The sequence below is a fragment of the Phocoena phocoena genome, chromosome 10 (genome assembly GCF_963924675.1).
Source record: "Phocoena phocoena chromosome 10, mPhoPho1.1, whole genome shotgun sequence".
NCBI classification, from domain to species: Eukaryota; Metazoa; Chordata; class Mammalia; order Artiodactyla; family Phocoenidae; genus Phocoena; species Phocoena phocoena.
In genome coordinates this window covers 45,896,627-45,919,532 of record NC_089228.1, presented here as the reverse complement: position 1 = coordinate 45,919,532, position 22,906 = coordinate 45,896,627, and the positions used below count along the sequence as shown (strand labels likewise).

The 22,906-nt window shown below is 49.9% G+C and overlaps 1 protein-coding gene across 1 annotated transcript in view; it reads right to left on the bottom strand.

Annotated features, from left to right (window-relative positions):
• VIPR1 (vasoactive intestinal peptide receptor 1) overlaps positions 1-1,275 on the bottom strand; it is a 31,671-nt gene extending 30,396 nt beyond the window's left edge. The window contains 1 exon segment of the mRNA XM_065886128.1: positions 1,198-1,275. Within this exon segment, the coding sequence (XP_065742200.1) occupies positions 1,198-1,275 (78 nt within the window).
• Positions 1,276-22,906: the final 21,631 nt, after the last annotated feature.

Sequence of the window (22,906 nt, the reverse complement as noted above, 5' to 3'; positions counted from 1 at the left end):
CCCGGAGTGTGCAAGACATTAGCTAGATGGAACAGAGATTCCTGCCCTGGTGGAGGTGATGGTAAGGGAGGTAATCATGGGATAGAGGAAACTAGATGACCAATATACTCCATCCACCCACCAGCCAACTTGGAGCTGGTGCCAGACCTGGAACCCACAGGTTTTAGGCCCTGCCCAAGCAGCAACTGCAGATTCCTCAAGTCCTGGGGAAAGGGTAGAAAGAAATCAACCTCAGCCCAGGTCTGATGGGTGGGGGACAGGTGTGGCTCTGTTATCTTTGGGCCTCACTTTGCCCATCTGTAAAATGGGCTTGGGTAGTCTTCAGGTCTTCCCTGATCTTACAGAGAGATGACTCATGCATCTCCTGCCTCAACCAGAATCTGCCCTGCAGCCCAGGTAAGCCACACCCCCAGGCACACACATGGGCACACCCACACATGGGGCACGAGGGCACACATGCACCAGGGGCACACACACACCCATATGGAGATGAAGCAGAAGTGGGAGGAAGAGGGTGGCCACTGTTTGTTGGTTGTTTGTTTCCTGGTTAGCTTTCCCCATGCACATGTCTAGCCCTCCCTGAGAAACACCACTCCAAATCCTTACTGTCCACCACCTTCCACCTTGAGCTCCATACCTTTCAGCTCTGCTCAGTGGGAGGGCACAGAAGGGTCTGCCTGCCAGCCACCTGATCCCAAAAGCCCCTTCCCAGGTCCCGGGGTCCTCGGTGTTTGGTCTGCTGCTGAATGTCACTTCTACAAGTAGCTTAATGCCCCACAGACACCTCCGGTGGGGCACAGCACACAACGACGACCCTCACAGCCTGCCTCCAACCTCCTGTCTAGCAGACCTTCCATTTCAGTGGACCACAGTCCCCGACCCTGCATCCACTGACTTCACCAACCCACAGGTACTACACGGAAGGCAAGTTTGGAGTCCACCCTTAACCGTCTCCCCTCCACCGGTGTCCCAGATCCCGGCGCTGAGCGGGCTCCAAACAGCGCTGGAAGGGACTAGGCTCGACGGGGACCCCACCCCGCCCTCGGGTCTAGATCCGGTCTGAGGCGCAGGGGAGGCGAGACACGCTGCTCCGCGCCCCTTATCCCCTCCACACAGACTTGAGCACACGGCTGGGCTCCCGTCACCCTCGCTCCACCCCCAGCTGCCGGGACTCTGGGCGGCTCGGCGGACACTCACCGCTGGCCCGAGGGCGCAGGCTAGGGCGCCGACCAGCACGCAGAGCCAGCGGGCGGGCGGAGGTCTAGGAGGGCGCATGGTCCGCCCCGGGTCCGCGGCGGGCGGCCCGGCGCCGGTAAAGGGCGGGCGGATGGGCGGCGTACCGCGCAGCGGACGTTGGGGAGACTGACAGGGTGGCGCTGCTGCGGTGCCCCTGCGTTAAGAGGCCCCGCTCGGAGCGGGGGCGGGCCCCGGGGGCTCGTCTGACGGGCGGCGGGTGCAGCCAATGGCTCGGCAGAGGCGGGGCGGCCGCGCAGGTGTGGGGCGGGGCTGGGGGAAGCCCCGGCGAGTCGGGTGTCCCAGCGCTCCCTCCGCCAGTCTCACACGTCAGTCCTCAGAGGCGAGGTGTGGGCAGGCCTTCGTCCCTTCGGACCGCATCCCCGGGAGACCCAACACGTCCCATTCTTTCCTGCTTGGCTCACGACGTTTCCAAGCGCCAGGTTACGATCTCCCACTCCCACACGCCCCCTTAGCCCCACCCCAGGGCGCTCTGCTCGTCCAACTTCAGAGCCACCTCCCCTAGGAGGTCCGCCCGCCAGCCTCCCCATTTTCCACTTCTGCGCCTCGGAGGGCTGGTGCAGGCGGGCCGGATTAGGAGACAGCACAAATCACTTCTGATCCTCTAGGCTGAGGGCGCGACCTGCCTAGGGTCCTGGGCTGCAAGTGCCCCAGATAGGTGGGGCTCACTGTTTGATTCATTTTCAGTCACCCCAACTCATCCCTCGCGCCAGAGAGGCCAGGCTAAGGGGAGCTAGGGCGCGAGTGAGTCCCGACGCTGGGTTCCTTGGTGCCTCTCCTGAGCCTCGACGACCCGGCAGGGCGCGCTCGGCACCGGCTGGGCTTCCGGACCATTCACGACCAGGCGGGGGCGGGGGATCGTGCTTCAGGAAGGATGACGAGTCCGCTCCCTTGCGCGTCTGGGCCGGGGCACCTCTGGAAGGAGGCAGAACTGAAGTTCCAGCGCCCCCACGCGGGAAGGGAAGGTCTGTTGCCAGCGCGCGGGCCCGGTCTAAGCTCATCCGACCTAAAACAACCAGAGCCCTCCTCCTCCAGCCTTCCCTATTTTACGTACTGGAAAACTGAGATACAGAGAAAGGCCCGGAGCCGGCCTCTGATGCCTCACTTCCAAGGTTCGGCGGGGGACATCGGGCCAGCCCTCCTCCACCGTGCATCCTCAGAGCTCGGTTTATTCTTCCTTAGAATAAGGGGCAAGTTCACTGGCTCCGCGCCCTGGAAGGGCGCCTTCTTGTGGACCAAATGCAGGTGGCTGCGTTGCCCTCTTTCCAAGGGTTCGAGACTGGTGCAGTCGAGGCTGGAGGTGGCGGTAGTGGCAGTGGGGTAGGGTGGCTGATGGGTGACTGTGATAGGGGGATGAGGGCAGGAGAGGCGGAGAGGGCTGCGCGTCCCTGGGCGCCTGCGGAATGTGCGGCTGCTTGAAGGAGGTCTTACTCCAGGCTCCGGCTGATCAGCAAGTGCGTCAGAGTTCCCTGCGGGCGCACCCTGCTTTCCCTCCCTGCAGCGCGGGGTACTCGGGCCGCCGACCTTCTAAGGGTAGGATGGAGTTATGGAGAGACAAGGGAAAGCCAGGAAGGGATGAGCGCCAAGCCGCTCCACGATTTCGGCTTATTTGGGGTGCTAGCATTTGCTTCCTATTCTCCCTCCCTCCCTCCTTCCCTCCCTTGCACAATCATTAAGAGTTTGCTGTGTGCCAGGCTCTGCGCTTTGCACTGGGGCACAGAGACATATAAGACAGTGGCACCTGTTGCCTGAGGAGGACCTGGGGAGCTATTGTACTCCCTCCAAATTTCTACCTCCTTCCAGATATCATCAGTAAGCCTGGACATAAGCCCTTCCCCAGACAGGAGAACTGTGGAGATGCCCTTGCCCTGGCCATTCTGGGGTTTGAACTCGCTTTCTCAGGGGAGGAAGTGTTTGAAGAATCACAAGCCATCTCCTCATCCATTCTCACTTCTGGAGGCCAGGTTAGGCTCAGGAGTCAGAGGTCCTTGCCTCCCCCTGCGACCCTGCCACTACTCCCTCTCAGGCCTCAGTGCTCTAGCAGAGCAGTGGAATTTTGTCCTCATACTGGAAAGTCACCTTTGCTTGGCACAGTGACCCAGGGATCCTAGATATGAATGGCAAATCCATGAGCTTTGGATCTCATAAACCTTTGCCCACTCTACACACACACACACACACACACACCCATCTGATCAGCTGCGGAATGCTGATGAAATCCCACCATTAAAGCATGTCCTTTGGCCTGTTAAAGTTCTGCTCTCTCTGAGGACAAGTATCTTGGTTACTTGAGGGTGCATTTGAGGGAGGTGAGGATTGGGGAATAGGAGAGAGCCAGACCCCACTTTGCCAAGTGACCCTTGGCCAGGCCCAGAAGGGGGCAGATGGAGGAGGGGTGGGAATCTTAAGGCTGTCAGCTGGGGGTGGCTGCCTCTCCCCTTATTCTGGAGGGTGTCCACACGACACCCCCTCCTTAGCTTGAGGACTACACGTGGGCAGGCTGGAAGCAGCGAGAGTGACTGGCAGGGCCCCTGGATGCCCTTGCATCCAGGGTGACTGAGGAATAATAGTTTCCATGCAGATTCTTTGCAATGAAAATTACTTCTTTGTTCTTTCAGAATTGTTCTCCTGGGAGACCCACACTTCCTTACCTATCAAAAGGCACAAAACAACTTCAGAAGTGAAAGAAGCAGGAAAAAGAAAATAGCAAAAACAAACCAATACCTGAACAATTCAACCAAGAGTATGTTTGACTTCGTTTTTTTTTTACCTTTTTTTTTTTTGCGGTACGCGGGCCTCTCACTGCTGTGGCCTCTCCCATCGCGGAGCACAGGCTCCGGACGCGCAGGCTCGGCAGCCATGGCTCACGGGCCCAGCCGCAGGCCCAGCCGCTCCACGGCATGTGGGATCCTCCCAGACCGGGGCACGAACCCGCATCCCCTGCATCGACAGGCAGACTCTCAACCACTGCGCCACCGGGGAAGCCCTTGACCTTGTTTTGACGAATTGTTACCGCATGTCCAGTTCTATGTCCGGAGGCCTTGTGGGGATCACCTGGGGGCCTACTCCTGGGGAGTCCTTGGAATCTGATGAGAAAACCATCCTTTCACCTGTCAGATGATCTGGGAAAGCTTCTGGGGTGGGAGTGGGATATCAGAAACAGGAGGTGTGTGTGTGTTGGGGGGGGGCACAGAGACAGACTATTTGAGGGGGTGGGAAACAGTGACTTGGATCTCCATTCTCCATCCCCCCCAAAGCCTGAGTCCCTCTGGAGTTGGCCTTTACCTCATCAGTCCAGGTTTGGGGAGGGGGCCACAGCCACCTCTTGCTCTCTGCTCCCCCGTGTCCTCTTGAATGGATTCCTCCAAGGGTATTCTGTTCTGAAGTCTCTCCTCCTGGATCCCTGGAACCAGTCTCCAGTCTCTGGTCCAAGCCCCACCTCCCTTCTGGATGCAGGAAACAGAGGGGTGCAGAAGGTGGGGGGAAAGAGAGAGAGGCAGAGTCACTTGCCTTCCCCCGTGATGACAGGCAAGGCAGGAAAGAGTCGGCAGTTACTCATTTGGAGCCTGCGTGGCTTCCTGGCTGCCTGCCTCGTTCTTGCTGTGGGTGCCACCTTGCCTCCCCCAGTCCTTCTCCCACCTCTTGAGTCGTGCACTCACTGCTTCAAGGCTCCCAGCTGAGGAACTCAATGATGGTGAGGTCTGCAGTGGAGTGGGAAGGGCAGCTGGGGACCGCGGTGTGGTCTTGGCCTCCTTGGCAGGGAGCTGGCCTGGGGAGTCACTGCTCAGGATGCCCCTTCCGGAGCCATCCACATTTCTGTGTGGATGCAAGCAAGCTTTGCCCTTTCTGGGCTTCTGAGTTGAAGACACCTTAGGTCTTTATTCATCGAGTGGGGCTGGCAGCTCCAAGGATAAGAGGTGCTCATCACCTCCCCAGGCCTCTCCTTCTTTGGGGCCGGTTCTTCCTGTGAGAAGATGTTTCTTAACTCCAAGCCATGGTTTGGTGGAGGGCAGGAGAGGCCTATTGCTTAAAGAAGCAATATTCCCTTCATCCTTTCTGTAACTGCTTGCAGCGAATAGCATTCCTTCGTCCCTCTTGTATCACCACCTCCACTGACCTGGCCCTCTGATGAGCACTGGGGATGTTGCAGTGACTTAGACATTGGCTGCCCCTCTAGGACAGCCTATCACTGCTTGCGAGGGCGCTGGAGGGAGCTTCCGGTGATGCTGCGGCTGCACCAGCTAAAAAACAAGAGTTCATGGGAGTGCAGGTGATGCAGGGAGAATTGTTCTGACTTGAGAGATGGGGAAATGAAGCCCAGGGACGGGTTTGGAAATGGCCAGCATCACCCCTTGGTCCTGGAGGCTGGGCTTAGAGCTCGGGAGGGAGGGGGCGGAGGGGAGGTGATGGTGCCGACTCTAGGTGCATCAGTTCAGGCCCTCCAGTGATCAGATGCTAAGACGGAGTTAGTAGTATTGGAAGTTTATTGGATGGCAGGGGCACCCTGTGAAAGACAAAGGAGGAAAAGGCAGGACCCAGCAGGGAGAACCTCAGACTGCGACCCAGCTCTGACAGGGCCTCTGCTAGCCTGACCCGGAGCTGCAGAGCAAAGGTGACATGTGGACGCCTTAGTAACCCTACTCTTCACAGTCAGTGTCTGGGGGCCATCTGGGAAGAGCAGAACCCTCACCTCAAATGCTGTGGTGAATCCTGAAAGCGCTACTCAGAGAGCCTGTCAGCTCACTGCATTCCCCACAGCTGAATGGCATGTTCTTTCTTGACAGGAGATCCAAGTGAGGCATGTCTGCGGCTACCACAGAGGGGAAACTGAGGCATGGAAAATGAAGGCCGGGGGAGAGCTCCTGCTCCAGGAGACAGAGGAAGAGGAGCCTAAGGTCCTACCCTTGGGGAATGCCTCTTCTGGGCACAGACAGGGATGACTCAAGAGGGAGCTCCTTTCCTCAGAACCCCAGGGCTTATTATGAGGGGGTCAGCGGTCTGTCATCATGCAGCTTGGCATCGTGGTACAGCAAGTCTGGGAGACTCCAGAGGTGAGGACTCCCCGCCTCCCCCATTTACTCTCTAACAGCAGCCACAGTTTCTTGGTCAAATGCCTACTGCCGTATCTGTGTGCGCATGTGTGTGTGTGTGTCCGTGTATAAGAGCACGTGAGGGTGTGTGCTGTGTATGGGTGTGAGTCAGGACAGACGCATCTGCTCCCAGCCGGGTCTGAGAGCAGGGCGTGGCCAGCGTGTATTGGGAGGAGGCTGAGTTAGGGGCAAGGCTCTGGGTGATTAGTGGCAGAGAGGGAATGAGTCACAGGGAGGGTGCCCAGGACCCCAGCACCAGGCTGTGTCTCAGAGCTCATTCCTGAGGCAATGGACTCTGTGGCCCTTGTAGCACCCCGACCCCAGGAGGAGCTCAGCCTAGGTCCACAGAAGATCTCAGTTCCCACACTCACCTCTCCACTCCCAGCCCCGGGTTCCTGTGAATTGTTGTGTAGCTGGCCTTGGACAGAGATTCTGGACAAGGAAGATAATGTCAACGGGACAAAACAGACCTGGGGATTAAGTAACATAATTGATGCCATCAGAGACTAGTGTGTGTGTTAAAAATTTAAGGTTATCGGCGGAAAAAGATGGAAGTCTCAATGGAACTCCCAAACAACTAGAAGAAGGAAAAATAACACAAAGAAAACTCCGTCAATGTGGGAGATTAGAAACAAGAATACATGATACATAGAGGCATAAAATCAGATATCAGAAATAATCACAAACATTAATCATCACAGTAAATGTGAAAGGAGGAGAATTTAAGATGGGAAATTTAAGAGGAATAGTTCGTACTATTAGAACATTCAATCTATCAAAAAGATGAAATAATCATGAACATCTAAGCATCTAATGATATAGCCTCAAGATACATGAAAAAAGGATGAATTGTCAAATCTACAGTCAGAGTGGAAGACCTGAACACCCTTCCCTCGGGAATTCCATTCAGCTGTCAAAAAAAAAAAAAAAAAATCAACTAGAGCCACATTTCCCAGCAGGGATAGATATCTCAAAATATGGTATTGAGCAAGAAAAGCAGGTTGCAGAGTGAGGTGTAGAATACAGTGTTCCTTATATAGAACTTAAAATCTGCAAACAATACTATGTAACTTTTATGGATACAAAAATATATAGAAAAAGTCTAAAAAATGTCCAGGAAAGATAAACGTCTAAGTCCTGTTTTCTCTCTGTAAGGCAAGGGAGGGGAAAGGGATAAGGGAACTGTATTAATTTTCTGTTGCTGTGTTACAAATGACCACAAACTTAGCATCTTAAAGCAACACCCATTTATTACCTCCTATTTTCTGTAGGTCAGAAGTCCAGATATGGTCTAGCTAGGTCCTCTGTGGAAACCAAGGTGTTGGCCTCCTCCTCTCCAACCTCAGCAGGCAAGTTGAGTATTATTATTGTTTTTTAACTTGTTAAGAAAAGCTTCAAAATATACAAAGTGGATAAAATAGCATAATGAACTCCCACGTATCCCCCATCACTTTGTTTTCTCTGTGTCCCCACCCCAGCCATGATCATTTTAAATCAAATCACCGATCTATCATTTTATATTTAATATATCTCAGTAGGTACCTCTACAGGATAAGCACTCAAAAAAAAAAAAAAAAAAAGAAAAAGAAAGAAAGACCCACAATACTGTCATCACTCAATACCATTTTTATGCTCACCACACCTCGCAACCTTAACAGCGTTAAATAATGTCATTATTTAATTTTCTTTCTTTGCCTTATAAATACTTTTATTTTCTACCAGTTGTTTGTTTAAATAAGGTTCACATATTATAATTCAATATAGAGGCTCCCTCATCTCTCTGCCTCTCCTTTCCTCACAAGTTCTCCTTGGAAGAAATTGGACTGGTCCTCCTGTTCACTGGCTTCCCACAGTCGGAGTTTTGGTGATTGCATTCTGTGGTGTTATTTAACTATTTCTCTAAGACTGATTATTTTAAAATACATCTTAAAACATAAATGAGGTGATTTGCTCCTTAGTTCAAAGTGCTTACAAATCCTGAGTGAGACCCCCATCACCTCCTCTTTACCTCTCCTCTGCTTCTCCCACTCTTGTCTCCAGCCACCCTGGCCTCCCTGCTAGTCCAAGAACTCATTCCTGGCCCACTCTTTTTTAAATATTGAAATGTAGTTAATTTACGATGTTGTGTTAGTTTCTGGTGTACGATTCAGTTATACATATACATATATTCTTTTCCATTATAGGCTATTACAAGATATTGAATGTAGTTCCCTGTACTATACAGTAGGTTCTTTTTTTTTTTTTTTTTCCCGCAGGCTCAGCGGCCATGGCTCACGGGCCCAGCCGCTCCGCGGCATGTGGGATCCTCCCAGACCGGGGCACGAACCCGCGTCCCCTGCATCGGCAGGCGGACTCTCAACCACTGCACCACCAGGGAAGCCCTACAGTAGGTTCTTGTAGTTTATCTATTTTATGTATAGTAGTGTGTACATGTTAATCCCAAACTCTTAACTCATCCTCCCCCACCTGCCCCTTTAGTACCCGTAAGTTTGTTTTCCGATTCCTAGCCCACTCTTGCTCTTGGGTCTTAGGTCCCTCTGCTTGGAATGCTCTTCTTCCAGGTATCACCATAGCTCCTCACCTTTCTCTTTAAGGCTGACTCCCTTACTTCATACTCTAAACTGCTTCCTCCCCTCCGAATCCTGGACTGGGCCCCCTCACTCTGTCTACATCTTTTCCCCAATGTGCTTATCACCTCCTAAGGTACAATGTCCTTTAGTTATTTGTGAACATACTCTATTACACATATTGTCTGTTTCTCTCCGCTAGAATAGAAGTTCCACGAGGGCAGGGATTTCCAGGTGTTTTGTTCCCCAATGTATCTCAGGTCCCCGGAATGGTGCCTGGCACATGGCCCTCTACTGGTGTTTATTGAATGAACAAATAAGTGAATGAGTCTTCCTAAAACCCATAGCTGACGCCGCCCTCCCTTTGTCCCAGGATTCTAATGCTGCCCTCTCACAGGCTCTGAGGGAAGCTCTCCCCAGCCCCTCCTTAGTCTGGCCTTGGATACTCTACCCCACTCCTGCCCAAGCCTTGGGCTCTGCCTTGTAGAACACCAAGCTCTTTCATGCCTCCCTGGCGTTGCCTGTGCTGTTCCTTCTGTCAGGAATGCCTTCCTCCACAGTCTCTCAGGGGAGACTTTGTCATGCTTCAGGGTTAGAGTCCATGTCAGTCACCGCCTCTGGGAAGACTTGGGATGATAGGCCCAGAGTGGTGATGATGGATAGCAAGAGAGCTGGAGCTCCTCCAGCAAGCCTATCCTGCTTAGACCTATCTCTGACTCTAGGCCAAATCTGACCCTTGATCACAGGCTGATCCCTAATGACCCAAGGCCTCCGCCCAGAGTTATACATGATCTTAGACTGATCCCTGCCTCCAACCTGAACCCTGACCCTTATCATGGGTCTCAATTAAAACTAACCTTTGATCCTGATCATGGGCCTCAATCCAGAGTGACCCATGACCCCAGGATCATACCTAACTTCTGAATATGGGCATCAGCCTAGCCTGGCTTCTGACCCCAATCCACCTTGCCTGTCACAGGGAATGAGAATATGTGGCTGGCTCCCGTCAGGCAGTGCCTGAGTCTCCAAGTCCACAGTCCCTAGAGAAAGGCCAGGGCCTCAAGGCTGGGAGTCTCCAGGACACCTGGGGGAAGTTCTCACTTCTGCCTGTCCTCTTCCCATCCCTCCCTCTGGCTCCCAATCCAGTGGGTGCTGCCCCAGACTGAGGGGAGACACCTCCCTACCTCAGGGAGCCCCACTATGAGGAAACACAGCCCTGCTCTCAAAGAACCACAGTCTGAGGGGGAGATACAGCCCTCGCTCAGGGAGCTCACTCTGAGGAAACCCAGCCCTGCCCTTGAGAAGCCACAGTGAGGGGGAGATACAGCACTCCTTCAGGGAACCCGACTCTGAGGGGAGACCCAGCCTGTCCTCAAGGACCTCCAGTCAGAGGGGAGACACAGCCCTAAATCAGGGAGCATGACTCTGAAAAAACACAGCCTTTCCCTCGAAGAGCCCCAGTCTAAGGGTGGAGACGCAGCCCTGCCTCACGGAGCCTGGGAGGGGAGACACAGCCCCGCCCTCAGGTCTCTTGACTTTGTGGCCAGGCACCAGGGGATGGGACTAACTGGCCAGAGCTGCCCACACTTCTTTTTGCTCAGATCTGGGTAAAAATAGCCTCAGCTGCATATGCCTCTCTCTTACTTCCCCTTTATCCTGACCCCGCCCAGGCCCAAGTCACTTGTCAGCTCCCCCTGCCCTCGGCCTCTTCTTGCCTGGGATGGGACAGGGCCCAGAAAGATGGGGCCAGGGGCCCAGACAAGTTAAACAGTTCTGCTGCAGCCCAAGTGAATCCTCACACCCATTGCTGCTTCTGGGTAGCCACCCTGGATTGGCTGTTGGCTCTCTTGTCTCTTGATATGAGATAATTTGCTCCAGATATGAGATAATTTATCCGCCCTTGAGGTGTGGAGATATCTCTGTCCTCTGCCTTGAAAGGGGTGAGGAGGCAAGGAGGAAGCTCAGCCCCTGCCCTTGGAGCCCTCAGAGTGGTTGAGGAGACCAGAATCTTCTGCAGGGATGAGTTAGGGTGTGAGTGGAGGCCACAGGCTGGGCTTAGGCTCTCTGAGTGATGCAGTCCAGAGGTGGGGCTCAGGGGGAACAGTGCTCTGAAGGGGCCGGAGCACAAGGGGAAGGGAGGTCTGGAACTGGTCGTGGAGGCGGGATCGTGTGTGTGTGTGTGTGTGTGTGTGTGTGTGTGTGTGTGTGTGTGTGTATAACCTACAGCTGGGGAGCAAGAAGGGAGTAGAGGGTAGAGGCCTTGCAAGCTAGAGCCAAGGCCACATTTGAGAACAACTGGGCACCACCAGAGGACCAGGAGAAAGGCCTTGCCCCAGGAAAGTACACAACTGTGTGCATTAAAGAAATGTCCCATCCCTGGTCTCAGAGAAGCATCAACTCATGGGGAAGCTTGGGCCTGAGGATCCCTTAATCTGCGACCAGAGTAGGGTTGGGGTCGTGGCCTTCCCTCCATGTGGAGGGGCTGGATGTGTTTCATCATGGCCAGGGTGCTCTAGCCTGGCACATGCTGGCCACTCAGCTATTGGAGACTCTTCCTTAGTCCTCCTGATGTCACGGTGAAAAATATATCCATGCAGAACACGTGCCCTTCTGGTAGCACCGTCTTGATTACTGGGGTGGAAACTACTGCTCCCCTACTCTTGGCCCACATGGTTCAATGGTGGAGTGGGGGTCAGCCTTACTCTGGCTCCAGTAGCGGGTACATGCCTTAGGCCTGACCAGTGAGAGCCTTGCTGATGGTCGCATGCCTCAAGCTGAGCCAGTGAGCACCAGCCCTGGAACTTTTGCCAGAACTCTGGGAAAAAAGTGTGTTTCTCTGCTAGTAAGCCAGGAAAACATAAGCCTGCTGCTGTTGTGGCCACATTGACCTGCCTGAGATTTGAGCCAGGACACAGGATATCAGACCCAAGAGATGATGAGAGACGTATCTGCTGACATTATTTGAGTCCCTGGATCCAGATGCACCTAAGGCAGACTTTTTTTCCCTTGAAACCTTTTTTTTAAAAAATTGGGGTATAGCTGTTTTACAATGTTGTGTTATTTTCTACTGTACAGCGAAGTGGAGTTCCCTGTGTTATACAGCAGGTACCTAAAGCCGATTTGCCTGTGGACTTTTTAGTTTCTGAGATACAGCTCCCTTCTTTGCCTAAGCCAGTGTCTGCTGGCCTTCTGTCACATGAAATAGAAAGAGTTCTAATACGGCACCCCTTCTCCCCACCAGAGCCCAAGCTGTTCGGGGAGGCCACCTTCGGGTCATGCTAAGCACCTCCATTGTGAATATGCAGAAGCCCAAATCTGACCTCTTCAGCTGAGGCTTATGCTTTAAGTCCTTCTGAATGCATCTTCTCCATCAAAATTTACCTGTCCCATGTCCCATTCCCTGGACTTTTCTCCTGCCCAAGAGCTGGCTAATCTGATTAAACAACTAATCACACATGTAGACCTTGGCAAGCATTTGTCTCAAAGAGCCTTTTCAAGAAGGAGAGATTCTAATCTCGAGAATCTTGAGCTCCCTGTGGACAAGGTTTCCAGAGAGACTTTGGGGACCTGTCTCATTTCACTGGTCAAGCTGCCCCTTGGGAGTCCTCGATTCTTCACCTCTGGTTGCCTTCAGTGGGGAGTCCCAGCCTCGGGCCATGTGGCAGCATCACCACCAGGTGGCAGTGGCGCCAAGTTCCTGAGGCCTCAGGACTCCGCTCAGCCCAGTTTACCTGATGTAAATAGAAAGAGGAGGGTGTAAGGAATGGAGCCCTGGCTTTGGAGCCATCCAGTTAAAATGGGAATTACTGCTCTGCTACTTAGTGACTCCAGGCCTTGCACAAGGGGCTAGAATTGTTCCTCAGTTTCCTCCCTCAGACTCAAAACTAATTGTGTCACTGCAATAGCTTTTAAACTGAGCCCCACTCTCCCAGAATCTTAACTTCTTGAGGGCTTTTATGTTTCAGGCCTGCTCTAAGATCTTTACATATATTATCTCATTTGCTCCTCCGAAAGATTGTGAAGCATGTGCTATTATCGTCCTTATTTTCCAGATGTGGAAACAGAGGCACAGAGAGGGTCAGGAGCTCGTCCAATGTCACCCAGCAGAGCTGGCATTTGAACACAGGCAGGCTGGCTTCAGAGCCTCTCTTACCTAACCATCGTGCTATTCCACGTCTAACACCAATGTGTGTTACATTCTACTCCCACATTACTGTCATTGGCCACAGCCTGTGGCAGAGACTGAGTGTTGGGAAGATAGAAAAATCAGAAGAAATACAAAGAGAGATGCTTCATGATCAGGTCACCCCAAATCCTTGCCAGTTTTCCAGAGTTCATGACCTGGGGACTTAAGACTCTGTTGGGAGAGTCTTCTACAAGACACTGATGTCTTTTGTACCTGGAGAGAACAGCTTCCACCACCCCTGCAAATTCCTTCCACTCCAGATCAGAGGGTCTCTGTGTCCTGGCTTAGAGTATGTGGGGATTTGTGAGGGAGGCATTGCTGGTTCTCTTCTGGGGCCATTACTCCCTTTTGTGCCCATCCTCAGTGTCTAAATCTCATCTCTTTATTTTATTTTATTTTATTTTGCGGTATGTGGGCCTCTCACTGCTGTGGCCTCTCCCACCACGGAGCACAGGCTCCGGACGCGCAGGCCCAGCGGCCATGGCTCACTGGCCCAGCCGCTCCGCGGCATGTGGGATCCTCCAGGACCGGGGCACGAACCCGTGTCCCCTGCATCGGCAGGCAGACTCCCAACCACTGCGCCACCAGGGAAGCCCTAAAGCTCATCTCTTAATCCTCCCATCTGTGTCCTGGTGTATCCCTGCATTCCCGGGAGGCCAGAGCTGACAGGAGGGATGGCTGGAGACCCCGAGCATCTTTCGGGCTGGGCTGGCGCTCTCCACAGTCCTGGGAGTGTCGTTGTCCGGGCTGCCCTCAGTCATAGACCTGCAACAGTGTCCTTCTGCTCCGGAATTCCTTAGGCCAAGCCCATGGAGGTTGAGAGTGCGGGTTCCGGAACTAAACAGCTGGCCTCACGCCTCAGTTCTGCCACCTGCCAGCAAGGTGACTCTGGGATACTCACCTAAGTTCTTTGTCTATATTGCTTCATCAGGAAAATGGAGATAAAAAACACCTACCTTACGGGGTAGTTGCAAGTGTAGAGGGGCTGACCAAGGAAAGAATAACACATTTAGAAAGTATTAAGCATAAAAGTGCACCAGCTGGCACAGGGCTTGATCCATGGGGGGTTTTTGCACAGAGGCACACGTATGGTGTGTGTGTGTGAAAATCTGGTCTGAGTCCCACCATCAATCTGCTCTGGTGCTCTGAAGAAAGGGGTCCCTGCAGGTGGCAGCTGTGTTCTCCTCATCTGATTTCTGAAACCTTACCCAGAGGCTGGCTCTGGGGCTCCCTGGGATGCAGACCAAACATTTTCCTTCCCCTGCTGCTGGCCACGGGGTTGTGATGCACCCCAGGCTGCTGTGTCCTGCCGCCCTTCCTTGCCTGTGTCTCCCTCTTCAAGCTCACAGTGAGGGGGCCTTTTAGATTCTCGCAGTAGTAGGGCTGCCAGATTTAGCAAGTAAAAATACAGGTCACCCAGTTAAATTTGAATTTCAGGTAAACAATGAGTGATTTTTTTAGTCTGTCCCTAGTGTTGTGTTTTATCTGCAACCTTAGGCGTGGACCCCATGCCTGTCTGAGGTCCCTGTCCTATCCCCCTGGTCCCTAGGTCCCTAAGAAATGCCCCGCAGTTTCCATATAGCGGGTGGTGGAGGAGCAACGCCATTTCCAGGGAAAGCCCCAGTGTCCACCTCCCTTGCTGCCCACATGACCCCCCAGAGGCTGTCCCTTCCTTAATCCTGGGACCCTCCTCTCCTCTGGGGCAGGGAAAACTGGCTCTGAGCTATCACAAGTCTTCAAAGTTTCTAGATGATCTGTAAATTTCATGCCAAGTCCTTCAGTTTCTTACAACTCAGAATGACTTTTGACATTTAAAAGCCAAGCCAAGGTTTTGAGTTTCTTGTTCTCTCATCCTGCCCCTGTGGGAGGTCTTAGCTATTGGGCTAAGAAACAACAAGGACACAGGAGGAGATGCAGCTAATATTTCCACGTGTTCCCCAGCAACACACAGAGGGTCTCAGTGAAATCTCCCCACGGTCTCAGCACTATTCCCATCCCAACCCTGTTCTTTGTTTCCATGACAACTGGAGTGCTGGTTGTTCCAGGTGTCAGGCTATTAAAGGACAGGTGTACCTGGTCCATTCATATCCTCCTCCCTTGTCATCTGTCAGAAAATACAGCAGTCAGTTCTCGAGCTGCTTCCCAGAGGGGACTGTCTTGTGTCTGTTCTATCAGTCAAATGCATCGCATCAGAGAATCGTAGCCCATCTCTCTGCCATGAGCTCGGGAGGGAGAGAAGACAGAGGAGCCTGCAGAGATTTCTGAAAACTGAGAAGTGCTTTATCACAGCCAAGGACACCCTCCCAGTAGATGTTGCCTCAACATCCCCTTGTCATTCAAACATCACTGCCCAGTGAGCTGGGAACCTGCACCGCCAGGATCAGGAGACTGAGGGGACCTGGGCATGACGTCCCCACAGGGCACAGTGAGCCTGCAAGACAAAGGGAAATGGGAATTTAATTCTGGAAAGAGCTCTTCCTCAGCCATCAGGCTAAAAATGCACTCATTTGTGTAAGACACAGGCCTCAGTCACTGAAGAAAGTGAATGTGTGATGAAGGGAAGCGTCCTACACTTGGCAGACTTGCTGAGAATTCACACTTCCTGAGTCAAAGCCACTGACATTTCAGAAGAGCCAAATTTAATCAAGGCGTTTTGAAAGATCCAGACTGAATCAGAGAGACATGAGGCCCTATTATCAGCAGGAATCTCGATGACTACTTGGAACTGTGTTTGCTGGGAAGTATAGCTTTCTCTCGAAAGTGATGGGAAAATCGATTTTGTAAGAGGGCCTGTTTTTTTGGGGGGGGGTATAATTGTTTTACAATGTTGTGTTAGTTTCTACTGTACAGAGAAGTGGAGTTTCCTGTGCTATAGAGCAGGTTCTTATTAGTTATCTATTTTATACATATTAGTGTATATATGTCAATCCCAATCTCCCAATTCATCCCACCACCACCCCCGCTGCTTTCCCCCCTTGGTGTCCATACGTTTGTCCTCTACATCTGTGTCTCTATTTCCGGAGGGCCTGTTTTAAGTCAGGTCATTAGCATCAAATATGGAAAGAATAGTTATGCCTGAGATGCCAAGTTTGCCCCAAGATGCAGCTTGGAGTGTCTTGGGAATACCATGGGCAGAAGTTTTGCAAACTTGAGGATTGTAGCCTTGAGGATTATGGGTTCAAGGGAAAACTCATTTAAAGGCTGAAATGCAAAACCTGAAAACGAGCTGCTCTGAGAAGGCCTGGAGGCCTTCGTCTGTCCCTGTCTGATATTTGCCACGTCTGTCTGTCTGTGTAGTATTTCTCTCCCTTCTAGAATGTAAGCTCCACAAGACCAGGAGTTTTTTAAATATAATTTTTAGAATCAGAAAAAGAATGAATATATGTATATGTATAACTGAATCACTTTACTGTACACCTGAAACTAACACAACATTGTAAACCAACTATATGCCAATAAAATTTTTAAATAATAATAAAATATAACATAATTTTTTTAAGTTTGCAGTTATTACAAAATATTGGCTGTATTCCCCGTGTTGTATAATGCATCCTTGTAGCCGATCTTACACCCAAATGTTTGTACCTCCCTCTCCTTCACCCCTGTATTGCTCCTCCCCTCTTCTCTCTCCGCACCGGTAAACACTAGTTTATTCTCTATAACAGTGAGTTTGCCTCTTTTTTGTATATGCACTAGCTTGTTGTACTTTTTTTTTTTTTTAATATTTATTTATTTGGTTGCGTTGGGTCTTAGTTGTGGCACACAGGATCTTCGTTGTGGCATGCGAACTCTTAGCTGTGGCATGTGGGATCTAGTTCTCTGACCAGGGATCGAACCCGGGGCCCCTGCATTGGGAACACGGAGTCTTAGCCACTGGACCACCAGGGAAGTCCCATGTTGTATGTTTTAGATTTTACATATCAGTGATATCATACAGTATTTGTCTTTCTCTGTCTGACTTATTTCACTTAGTATAATGCCCTCCAAGCCCACCCATGTTGCTGCAAATGGCAAAATTTCATTCTTTTTGTTTGGCCGAATAGTATTCCATTGTAGGATTTTTTTTTTTTTTCCTGATTTGTTCATTGCCATATCCCCAGTGCTGTGAACATTGGCAGGCACAGGGTAGCCCTTGGTATGTATTCACTCAATGAATGAATGAGTGAATGAATGAATGAATGAAAAGACCTCTGAGGCCAAGCACATCTCATCCTTTAATACTATTACTAATATTACTATTAGCATCCACTTATTATGTGCTCTATCCTGTATTCTTACAGCATATTTAGCAGCTCATACACCTGATCTTATTCAGTCTTACTCAGTCTTCACAATAAGCCTGTATAGTAGGTATTTAAGTTCCTACTTTACAGGTAAGGAAACAGAGGCTTCGAGAGATTTCCACACGGCCAGTAAGTGGTGGAGCTGGTATCAGCACAGGCCTGTTTGGCTCAAAGACTGAGGTACCCCACTGCTCTCTCTCTCTTTCTTTTTTTTTTTTTTTTTTGCGGTACGCGGGCCTCTCACTGTTGTGGCCTCTCCCATTGCGGAGCACAGGCTCCGGACGCGCAGGCTCAACTGCCATGGCTCACGGGCCTAGCCGCTCCGTGGCATATGGGATCTTCCCGGAGCAGGACACGAACCCGCGTCCCCTGCATCGACAGGCGGACTCTCAACCACTGCGCCACCAGGGAAGCCCCTCTCTCTTTCTTTCTCTCTCTTTCTCTTTTAAAATAACAGCCTTATCGAGATATAATTCAATAAGACTCAACAGGGCCCACACCTGGTCCACAGGACACACACACACACACACACACACCCTTGATTTCCCAGGCAGGAGTACTACTCCAGGCCATGTTGTTCCCCAGCTCAGAGAACCCAAAAGCCTTCCGAATATTCCCACTGCAGCCCTCTCTCTAGACCAAAAGCAATGGAGGTAGCATTCCATCTAAACTCTTGAAGTCCCAGCACAGTTTTCTCCAAAGAATTCCTCCTCAAATCATATCTCTTTCCATGCTTTCATCTTGCTTGACATCCTTGATCCAGCTGAGGGTTCCCACTTACTTGGTAAGTTTGTGTATGGGAAGGCTGTGTCTCAGATTGAGTTGGCTATCTGGTGGTTAACATAGGGAAGCATCTTCTGAAACTGAGGCCAGAGGAGCCCCGTTTTAACATCCTTCTAAATAGGCACCAAGATCATACAACTACTCAGGGTTTCCTTTCCTTTTGTCCTCCTGCCTGGATATTGGGAGCTTCATGGTTCGTAGAGCCAAGTTCCATTAGAGTAGAGTAGAATCAGAAGTAGCAAAATGCTGTTTGCCATGAATTTATGGAGAGATGTTACTTTCAGATCCTGTTAACATTTCTGTCTTCCCAGAGCTACCTGGAGAGGGTCCAGAGATGCTCAGATGATGATTACCACCACCTGACTTCCTTCTTCCTCTTCTTTCAACTTATTTACTAAAAATACTTCACACGTTGAAGGAAAGCCCCAGAGGACTGGAGTTGGTGGCAACGTGGAGGAAGGTAGATGAGTTGGATACATCTCTGGGATCATGAATCTTGGGTGGAACCGAGGTTTTTACTCAGAGCTTTTATCTGTTTATCCCCAAGAATCACTAACATCCACCAGATTTCTAGGAAGCCTGTATTTAAATTCACAAAAGCAGGTCTTCTGTGTCTTTCTATCCAGGAGCTGTACGAAGGAAAAAATGAGTGGGGATTTGGAATAGATATTTCAAAGACTTGCAGTCCCTGATGAGATATATTTCCAAATAGTTCTCTAGTTCTCCAAAGCGTTTACAACTTCTTTTACACACACACACACACAAATTCAGGCATTTGATGTTTCTGAAACCAAGCCCGAGGTAGAACCTTAAACATATCTCAGGTTGTGATCACAGAAGAAATAGGTTCCCACTGGAGTTGAGGTTCTGTAGGGCATTTCATGATAAATTTATCAAAGCCACAGGAGCTAGATCTTTATAAATAATTCTGGCATCCTTCATTGCTCCTTTTTTTGCCATCAGCCTGTGGGGGGCAATTAGTTTTCATAGAAAAGAGAAGCTTCTCACTTACACCGTTGCATTCACAGCACTTTTGTTTTTATGAACACTTCATTTCCTCAGTCTCCAGATGAACTTCTGCAATATTGGAAATTTCTTATTTATGAAAACCCTGTAAAACTGTTATGTTTCAGTTGAACTTAAGGTTTTTCTATCCATTTGGGGGGTCATGTTCTGACAAACTGCGGCCCCTCTGTTTGCTGGGCACTAATGGAAGGGGAAGTAAAGCCCACTCAGACATGTCTCTGGAGATGAGCTGGAGAAATTCACAGAGTTGAAGACAGACAGAGTTCAGTGGGAAGAATTCTGACACAGAGGCCATGCATGGAAAGCAGATAAAGGAAAGGGGGAGGATACCAAGAAGGCTGGTTAGGTTTGGAAGGATGTATGGAAGTCAGACATGCCAAGAAAGAAGGAAGGGTTTTCCAGGCACAGGGAACAGCATGTGTGAAGGCACAGAGGTCTGAGACAAAGAGGACCTTGCCCACTTTTGGTGGATTCTGGGGAGGTGGCAAGATCTCAGAAGGAGGAAGGTTATGCAGTGTGTTTGGGCAAAATGGGCTTGATCCCTGGTGTGCTTGAGAGTAGTACTATATGACTCCAGATGAGTCATCTATTCAGAAAATAGCTAAAATTAAAAGCTTAAAATATGTTTTTGCCAACAATAGAATCATATTAATAAAATCAAAATTTAAAGAGAAGAAAAGGAGACTGATTTTGAGGAAAACAAAAATCAAAACCGCCAGGAGTGAAAGTAGCCAAGGGACTTCCCTGGTGCTCCAGTGGTTTGCCTTCCAGTGCAGGTGGTGTGGGTTCGATCCCTGGATGGGGAACTAGGATCCCACATGCCTCACAGCCAAAAAACAAACAAACAAACCAAAACATAAAACAGAAGCAGTATTGTAACAAATTCAATAAAGACTTAAAAACGGTTCACATCAAAAAAATCTTTAAAAAACAGTAGCCAAAAGAATCATTTCTTGATTAGACTTGGAAATGGTAACATGTATGTAATATATAATACATATATTTATAAAATAGCTACATACAGACATATATATTTTATATAAAATGCATACATATATATTATATATGTGTGTATATATAATGTGCATATGGTATGTATATATATTAGTCTGTGTTTTAAAAGATTGGGGTATAAGTTACACACAGTGCAGTTTTAAAATCTTAAGCTTGATGAATTATTTTTTATTGAAGTATGGTTGACTTACAGTGTTGTGTTAGTTTCTGGTGTACAGCAAACTGATTCAGTTACACATATAAATATATATCTATAATTTTTCAGATTCTCTTCCATTATAGGTTAATGGAAGATAGTGAATATAGTTCCCTGTGCTATACGGTAGCTCCTTGTTGTTTATCTACTTTATATATAGTAGTGAATACATCCATTTTTATAGCTGGGGAACCGGAAACTCGGATGCAGCATGAGTTAGTAAATTGGAGGAGCCAAATTTCCTCTCAGGTCTGCCTGGCTTTATTGCATGGCACAGCCTTTTTCACAGGGCTGAAGAGAATTCACCTAAATCTGGGGTCTGGGTGGCTGAGGCCTCTTTCCACTCTGGCTTGCTAGAAATCAACAATCTGTAATCTGCAAAACAATGACACGCGTATCGTTGAGGCCTAAGAATGATCTTGCTTAAAGTTGCGTTTAATGACAGTCATAGCACTGAACCTTTTGATTTCAGAATACCTGTGTTGTTAAGTATTGAGGTCCAAAATGTGGACCGCAGGTTAGGCTGCTTTAATCAGATGTACACAATTCACCTATTGTAATATGATATCACAATGTGCAACTCTGTGGTACGTGATAAACATCACTGGTACATGTAAGTGAAGGAGACTTGTATCGGAAAGGGTTTATTTATACAGGAGTCTGGGATAAGCAGAGGATTAACCGTAGGGATGAAGAGATTTCCTGAAACTGAAAGGCCGAAACAAGTCATAAAGAACACTTGCATAGTGACATTATTTATTTAACTGGTAGCTGCATGAAGGGCCATCAGGCTATCCAATGAGTTAATGAAGATTATTCATTTGAGCACTTTCTGTTGCATGTGACTCAAACTGCTTTAAGCATGGACTTACGGGTTTTTTTGGGGTTTTTTGCGGTACACAGGCCTCTCACTGTTGTGGCCTCTCCTGTTGCGGAGCACAGGCTCTGGACGCGCAGGCTCAGCGGCCATGGCTCACGGGCCCAGCTGCTCCGTGGCATGTGGGATCTTCCGGACCGGGGCACGAACCCGTGTCCCCTGCATCGGCAGGCGGACTCTCAACCACTGCGCCACCAGGGAAGCCCGAACTTACAGTTTTATTTACTAAACCATCCAAAGATAGGTATGACAGGACTTCAAGGCTGAAATGTCAGGTTCAGGATCTGGTTTCTCTCATAATTTCTGGGCTCTGCTTACTTTGTGTTGAGTCTATTAGCACAAAGACTCTCCCCTGTGATCCCAAGATGGCAACTGGCAGCTCCTCGCTGCTGTGGCTACAGCATTCCTGTTCCACATCAATAGGAAAGAGTAAATGGCCTTCCTTTAATTTTCACTGACACTTTTTGGTCCTAAATAGGTTCATGTGTCTATCCCTTGACCAGTCACTGTAGCCAGGAGTATGGGATGCACTGCGTGGTTCAGCCCCATGTCACATGCTCCAACCTTGAGTACAGGGACTGGAAGTAGGTGGACCCCGAAAGAAATAAATGTGGCATAATCAGAAGTGCTAATGAATGGTGGGAAGCAAACCAGCAGAATTCCATTTTGGTCTGCTCCAGGACACTCTAAGATGGATTCAAGGAAGTGATTCAGGGGTCTGTGGATTCCCTGAAGTTGTCGGTACTTTGTGTAGGTAGTTTGTGTTTATGTCCATTTTTTTAAAAATGTGTTTATTTTTGTCTGCATTGGGTCTTTGTTGCTGTGCGCAGGCTTTCTCTAATTGTGGCGAACAGGGGCTACTCTTCGTTGCGGTGCGCAGGCTTCTCATTGCGGTGGCTTCTATTGTTTCGCAGCACGGGCTCTAGGCACGTGGGCTTCAGTAGTTCTGGCTCATGGGCTCTAGAGCACAGATTCAGTAGTTATGGCGCATGGGCTTAGTTGCTCCGCAGCATGTGGGATCTTCCCGGACCAGGGCTCGAACGCGTGTCCCCTGCATTGACAGGCGGATTCTTAACCACTGCACCAGCAGGGAAGCCCTATGTCCATTTTTTTAGAGAGAGGATCCATAGCTTTGATTAGATTATCAAAGGCCAACCCAAAGAATTGCCTCTGCTAAGATAACGGTGAATACTGAACCAGACTGAACTGCTTTTTAAAACTGAGTCTTCGTGTTTATACAGTCTTCTTGAATGCTTTCAGTATAAGATGTAGAATCTGCTTTCCAGCTGCCTTTTATCAAATATGTTGAACCCATCGGGATTACCAGAGATAGTAAATACTGATTAAAATTTAGTTTATAGGGCTTCCCTGGTGGCCCAGTGGTTAAGAGTCCGCCTGCCAGTGCGGGGTATGCGGGTTCGAGCCCTGGTCCGGGAAGATCCCACATGCCGCGGAGCAACTAAGCCCATAAGCCACAACTACTGAATCTGCACTTTAGAGCCTGCAAGCCGCAACTACTGAAGCCCCTGTGCCTGGAGCCCATGCTCCGCAACAAGAGAAGCCACCCCAATGAGAAGCCCGCGCGCTGCAACGAAGAGTAGCCCCCACTTGCCGCAACTAGAGAAAGCCA